The 7,446-nt window shown below is 33.7% G+C and overlaps 1 protein-coding gene across 1 annotated transcript in view; it reads left to right on the forward strand.

Moving 5' to 3' along the window:
- The window catches only part of ABCB5 (ATP-binding cassette, sub-family B (MDR/TAP), member 5), a 118,318-nt gene that overhangs the window by 52,119 nt on the left and 58,753 nt on the right, over nt 1–7,446 (forward strand). Inside the window, exon 14 of the mRNA XM_010848835.1 lies at nt 5,650–5,811. Within this exon, the coding sequence (XP_010847137.1) occupies nt 5,650–5,811 (162 nt within the window). The remainder of the gene's footprint in view (nt 1–5,649; nt 5,812–7,446) is intronic.

A 7,446-nucleotide genomic window follows, 5' to 3' on the forward strand; every position in this document is an offset into this window, starting at 1 on the left:
TCGACTAGATGGACCTTTGTGGGCAAAGTAATGTCTCTGCTTTTGAATATGCTGTCCAGGTTGGTCATAACTTTCCTTCCAAGGAATAAGCGTCTTTTAATTTCATGGCTGCAATCACCATCTGCAGTGATTTTGGAGCCCCCCAAAATAAAGCCTGCCACTGTTTCCACTGTTTCCCCACCTATTTGCCATGAAGTGATGTGACTGGATGCCATGATCTTAGTTTTCTGAATATTGAGCTTTAAGCCAACTTTTTCACTCTCCTCTTTCACTTTCATCAAGAGGCTCTTTTGTTCAATAAAGTTAAAAGACTGAAAAAACAAAGAGAGCAGTTGCAGACAAGAAAGCGTTTAAATGAGAAATTAATATCAAGGATACTTTAAAACCCCCATGTATTTGGAAATTAAATATCCACTTTCAAATCAAACATCTAATGAGCCATAACAAGGAAAATTAGAAAATATTTGTAACAGAATAAAAATGAAAAGAGAACTTAGAATTAGTCACATGCAGCTGAAGCTGCTCAGTGCAGCTAAATGCAGTGTGGAATCTTGAATAAGGTATGAAAACAATTAATGGACACCAGCATAAAATTTTGTGAAATTTGAACAAAATCTGTGCTTTAGTTAGTATTACTGTATCACATTAATTTCTGTTTTTTTTTTTTTACAACACAGTATTTCTTTATATTCTCAGAATCAGATTAGAAGTTTCTAGCCTCATTCAGATTTTTTAATCACTAAAATTATAAACTTTCTAGACTTTTAGCAGTCATACTAGATGCCAGAATAAATGGAACTATATCAAAGTTTTGAGTGAATATATATTAGAAATCCAACGTTCTGTTTGTACTTAGTATAACCAGTGTAAAATGTCATAAATTCTTTAGCTAAGCAAAATTTCATGTTTTCTAAAATATGTATTATACATAGTATTTATATACACGTGTGGGTATACAAAAGCTTTTCTACTACACTTGATAAAGACTTGAGAAAGAACAACAAAGAAAAGATGGAGAAATTGGAAAATATAAACTAAATGAAATACGAGCACTGAATATCAAATAGTAAAAGTGAAACAAACTAGATAAAAATAAAAGATTATCACATAATCCAGTTGTTTTTAAACATGGATGCTCATTAGAATCATACCTGGAGCTTTGGAAAAAGAAACAATACCCAGGCACTTGCATTTTTCAAAAAATTCCAAGATAATTGTAATGTGCATCTAGATTTTTAAAAATCACTATAGGTTTTTGTATTAAATGTTAGTTTTAGTGGTATAGAATTCTATTATTTTCTGTTGAACAATCATGATACAATGGAATTAAAACAAATAATAGTTACATAATCACAATAGTAAAAGATATTTATCAGCTACATGAGAATTCCTGCTACTCCACATACTTGCCAACACTTGGTATATCCAGGCATAATAATTTTAGAACTGTTTAGCGGTGCTTTATTTTTATTTTAATTTGAGTTTTACCGATGACTAATGATGTTGAGCATTTTTATGTGCTTTTTGAACATCATATCTCTTCTTTTTTTAAATTATTTTATTTTTAACTGGAAGATAATTGCAGTATTGTGATAGCTTCTGCAATACATCAGCATGAATCATATCTCTTCTTTTTTAAAGTTTCCATTCACATGTTATGCTTATACCATTTTTGATTGGTCATTTGATTTCTTGTCATTGAGTTTTGAGAGTTCTTTATATATTCTTTACATTCTGAATATAAGGGCTTTATCAGATAACTGGAAAATATTTCTTTAATCTGAGACTTGTCTTTCCATCCCCTTAATATCTTCCAAAGAACAGAAGTCTTTGATTTTGAAGTTTAGTTTATCATTTTTCCCTTTATAAATCAAGCTTTTGGTGTTCTACTTAAGAAATTTTTAGCCAAATTCAAGATCAAAAATATTATTTCCCTACTTTTTATTCAAGAAGTATTATAGTTTTAGTTTTTACATTTACGTTTATGATCAATTTTGAGTTAATTTCTGTACATGGTGCCATGTATGGTTTGAAGTTTGTTTTATTTTTGGTTTGTTTTATTTTCTTTGCACATGAACTTTCAACTGTTCCAGCAATATTTGTTGAAAAGACTGCTTATTTCTGCACTGAATTGCCTTTACATCTTTGTAGAAAATCAGTTTTTCCATATATGTATGGGTGTATCTTTAGTCTCTCTTATACTGATGTCTCTCTTTTTGACTTATTTTCCTCCTTTTATACTTAATTGTTTTCTGCTTGGATCTTTATTATTTCCTTTCTTCTGCTTACTTTGAGTTTAACTTTCTCTTCCCTTTTTGTTTTCTTAGGTTGACTCTGAGGTCATTTACTTCAGAAATGTTATTTGGTTTCCAAGTATTTAGGGAGTTTCCAGAGATCTTTCTGTATTAAATTTTAATTTAATACTATTGTGGTCAGAGAACATACTTTGTATGACTTGAATATTTTCAATTTATTAAGATGTTTTATGACACAGAACATGGTCTGTCTTGGTAAATATTCTATGTAAACTTGGAAATGATATGTATTTGCTGTTGATCAAATGTTCTATGAATACTGATTATGGGAAATTGGTTGACAGTGTTATTCAAGTCTTCTTTATCCTTACAGCTAGTCTGTGTACTTGCTTTATAAATTATTGAGGGAGAGTTATTGAATTATCCACCTTTCATTGTGGATTGGACTTGTCCTTGCCGTTGTGTCCATTTTGGTGTGGTGTATTTTGGAACTCTGTTGTGATGTACATAAACATTCAGGATTGCCAGGTCTTCTTGATTAATTGATCCCTCTATCATTATGGAATATGCTCCTTTACTCTGGTTATATCCTTTGCTCCTTAGTTTTCTTTGTCTGATACTGATAATACAGTCCACTCCAGCTTTCTTTTACTGAGAGTTAGCATGGTATGTCTTTTTCCATCCTTTACTGTAGGCTTATTTGTGTCTTGATTTAAAAAATGTGTTTCTTGTAGTTGGCATACAGTTGGGTCTTGGTTTTATGCTCAGTCTGACAATCTTTGACTTTTAATTGGGGCATTTAGACTATTTACATTTACTGTGATTATTAGATCCCCTGGAGAAGAAAATGGCAAACCACTCCAGGATTCTTGCCTGGAAAACACCATGAACAGAGGAGCCTAGCAGGATATAGTCCGTGGGGTCACAGGAGTCAGATATGACTTAGAGACTAAACCACCCAATTTAAATAGATAATCTTTGCTGTTTTTTCTACTCTTATTTCTGTTTTTCTCTGCACTTGTTTCTGTTTTCCTCATGTTGTCCCTTTACATGGATTAACTGAATACTTTTTATGATTCTATTTTATCTCTTTTGTAAGTATATTAGCTATAACTTTTTTATTTCAGTGACAGGTTTAAGGTTTAGAGTATATACCTTTAACTTATCACCATCTACCCCCAAATGACATTACATCACCTCATGTATAGTAAAAAAAACTTACTTCCATTCCTCCCTTTCTGGCCTTCAAGCTATTATTATTATTATTTTCTAGCAAGATATGCAAGAGACATGGGTTGGGAAGATCCCCTGATGTACAAAATGGCAACCTACTCCAGTATTGTTGCCAGGAAAATTCCAAGGACACAGGAGCCTGGTGGGCTGCAGTCCATGGGGTCACAAAGAGTCAGACATGACTGGGGCAACTGAGCATGCACAATAATAATATACATATATTGTACACTTATACATGCGTTATAAACCCCATGCTGTTAATACACTGGGCTTGCCCTCAGTAAATAGTCAAGGGTCTGCAGCCTGAAAACAGTTAATAGTATAAAAGCTATTATTTACTTCAAACTTTCCATCTTTGAGGCATGGTACCAAGAATATTGGTAACTCTTATACAGTAATAAAACTTGCATTAGTATACTTCCACAACTGAGCAACTTTCACTTTCACTTCACTTCACCAAGAATATTAATCTGCACGATAACCCTAAAATATAGGTAGCATAATTTACCCCATTTAATAAATGAGGAAACTAGTTTAAGATCGCAGACCCAAGAAGTGACAGAAAAAAGACTGAAAACTAGGAACTGTGACTCCAGAGAACACAAATGTTGAGGAAATTATTGAAAATTAAACTTTCCTTTATAAGCATGGTATATTTTATAGTCTATATATGAAATTGTTTACCTTTTGTACTTAATTAGCATGTAATACAGTAAGTTGGACTTCCCAGGTGGCTCAGGGATAAAGAATCTGCCTGCTAATGCAGGAGACATGGGTTTGATCCCTGGGTCAGCAAAATCCCCTGGAGAAGGAGCTGGCAACCCACTCCAATATTTTTACCTGGAATATCCCATGGACAGAGAGCCTGGCAGGCTATAGTCTCCAGGGTCACAAAAGAGTCAGACACGACTTAGCAACTAAACAACAACATTATGTCCATCAGTATATATGTCACTGTATTGTGAGTTTTAATTGAAACAGTGGGCTCCATTCCTAGTTTATTGCTTGCTTAGCTATTCATGCAGTGTGATGATCTGCTTTCAAACTAAAAAAATCAAGGGCAATTTAGTGTCAGTCATATTATCTCATATTATTTTTTTAAAAGATCTAAAATATAGGTAAGCCTGCTGAGGGCAGTAATAACTACTCTATCTAATCTATGTGACAGAAGATGTAGATTAACTGTGATACAAGTTTAGATGCTTTGAATAATAATTACAGTCTGATTATTAGAATGTTATTAAGGTCATGACAAGAAGAAACACTGGTAAAATATACATGACATTAAATTTGCCATTCTAATCATTAAAGAAAAATTTACTGACATATACTTGACTTACAATATTATATAGTTTCAGTTGTACAACATAGTGATTCAATATTTTTATAGATTACACTACATATAAATTTATTATAAAATTTTAGCTATATTTGCTGTGCTAAGTTTTTCTGTATATATATAGTACTTGTTAAAAGTTAAAAATATATATTATCTTGAATCTGTACCTTCATTTTAGAGATGAAAAATAAGAAATGATTCTTTACTTTTAGTTACTGATAGCCATGCGGTTGTTAGGTGGCTCAGATTAAATAGTCTTTAGTTTCCTTTTCAGCTCTAAGATCCTGTGTTGGTGTTTTTTAAGTACTTATTTATTTTTGGCTGCACTGGGTTTTCTTTCCTGTGGAGCAGCTGCAGTGAGTAGAGGCTACTCTCTAGTTGCAGTGCATAGGCTCTCAGTGTGGTGGCCTCTCTTCTTGTGGATCATGGCTCTAGGGGGTGAGGATTCAGTAGTTGTGACTCACAGGCCCTAGAGCACAGGCTCAAAAGTTGTGGAACACAGGCTTAGTCGCTCTGCAGCATGTGGGATCTTCCCAGACCAGGGATTGAACCCATGTCTCCTGCATTGGCAGTTGGATTCTTTAACACTGAGCTACCAGGGAAGCCTGACTATGGTTTTATAAATTCAACAATTTGGAATCTAACTTCCTGCTTTTTAATTTTAATTTCTATTGGCCTTCCAAATCAGTTAAAGTTTTCAAATTTCTATATCCAAAGGTAAGATTCTTTTATGCTTAAATAATAGTATAAGAAGTTTTCCTGAATATTCCAAGTTTATTTCATTCCTACTAACATTCATTTTCTTTGCTTATTGCTTTATAGGCAAGCAAAGGTCGGACTACAATTGTAGTAGCTCACCGGCTTTCCACTATTCGAAGTGCAGATATGATTGTGACCATAAAAGATGGGATGGTGGTGGAAAAAGGGACACATGCTGAATTAATGGCAAAACAGGGTCTATATTATTCACTCGCAATGTCACAGGTAATGTCTACATGACATATGTTGTGTTTGCATATTTTTAACTTTTCAGAGATCATGCCATGCTAGAAAACAGAAGTCCTGAATTATTATCTTATGTTTCATGAGGCAATCAAGGATATTCATAGTTCCTTAGTTAAGAAATTCAGTGTGTCTAATATCCTCAGCATTGTTGTAGATAATGATAAAAGTTAAAGAACTAACTGGTGTATATATACATATACATATACATTGGTGTATATACACACACACACACACACACATGCACACATACACACACATATAGTATTTTTACCTAATATTTGCCATGCAGATAACAAATAGGCTTAAAAGCTTGTATCTGGCAGATCCAGAATAATCTAACTCTGTATACTGTGATCTTTTTGTTAAAACACAAAGAACTATAACACATAATCCCTACTTAAAGGCTTAAAACTTAGCTACAGAGGTAAAATGCAGAATCATGCATACAGATGCTACAAGTTGTAGAAATAAGAAGCAAGATTGTTGGAGACATGAATCCCATGAAAGTATTCATGAAGAAATATTGAAGGCAAGCAGGCGGGTAAGGAGGAGAAATCTAGGTAATATGGAAGTAAGAAGGAACTTGGTTTGCAGGTCAACAGAAAGGAGACCAGAAAGTAATAATGAGTGTTGGGAGAATAATGGAAAATTTGGATAATGAAGATCAGACCATGTAAAGATTAAGACTTCCTGTGTAGGAAGCACCTAACCCAGTGCCTAACACAAAATGGGCACTCAAAAAATATCTGCTAAATGAAAGGATGTATATAATACATGTCCATACTGTGTATACACCACATTATCACAGGTACACCAGAAAGCTCACGTTAGGTAATCAGGAAGATACATGACAATACATACAAAGATACTGGGGCAAGCTGGCAAATCCCAAATTTGGGATCCAAATTTCTGCATGTCATGTGATCTACCCTACTGAATTTCAGTTTTTTATTAGGGCACATTAACATAAGGGGTAGTGATTAGGCTCTAGCTATCTTCATTCTCCCTTCTTCTCTTGGTCAAGAAGGCAGCCCTCTTTCCAAGGGGTCTTCTGCAGGCAACTAATATTAAACTTTTTTTGGTTTATTTTACTTCTTGAACTTTCTGACTATATTTTTTATATCAACATTATTATTTCACAAATTAGGAAATCTGGAAAGCTATGAGCCTATACCTCACGAAACTTAAAATTTCAAACCCCAGCTTTCTCCATGTTAGAATGAAGGATTTTTAAACACAACCTATAAAGCAAAGATAGTTTTAAAAAAGAGAGAGAGAAAATAAAAAGTTTGAAAATGTAATCTCACACTGATTAATTTTAAAACCTCTTTATTTCAATTTTATTTCATGTTAGGCCATATTCTTCTTTAAAAATAAAATTTATGTGTTATTTGCCAGTTGAATTTGTTTGATTTTTTTTTTAATTTAATATATTCCTTACAAATTTAAGAACCCATCCTGAACCCTCCTCCCTCCTCCCTCCCCATACCATCCCTCTGGGTCGTCCCAGTGCACCAGCCCCAAGCATCCAGCATCGTGCATTGAACCTGGACTGGCAACTCGTTTCATACATGACATTTCACATGTTTCAATGCCATTCTCCCAAATCTTCCC

The sequence above is a fragment of the Bison bison genome, unplaced genomic scaffold (genome assembly GCF_000754665.1).
Source record: "Bison bison bison isolate TAMUID 2011002044 unplaced genomic scaffold, Bison_UMD1.0 scf7180017864275, whole genome shotgun sequence".
In the NCBI taxonomy this organism is placed as follows: domain Eukaryota; kingdom Metazoa; phylum Chordata; class Mammalia; order Artiodactyla; family Bovidae; genus Bison; species Bison bison.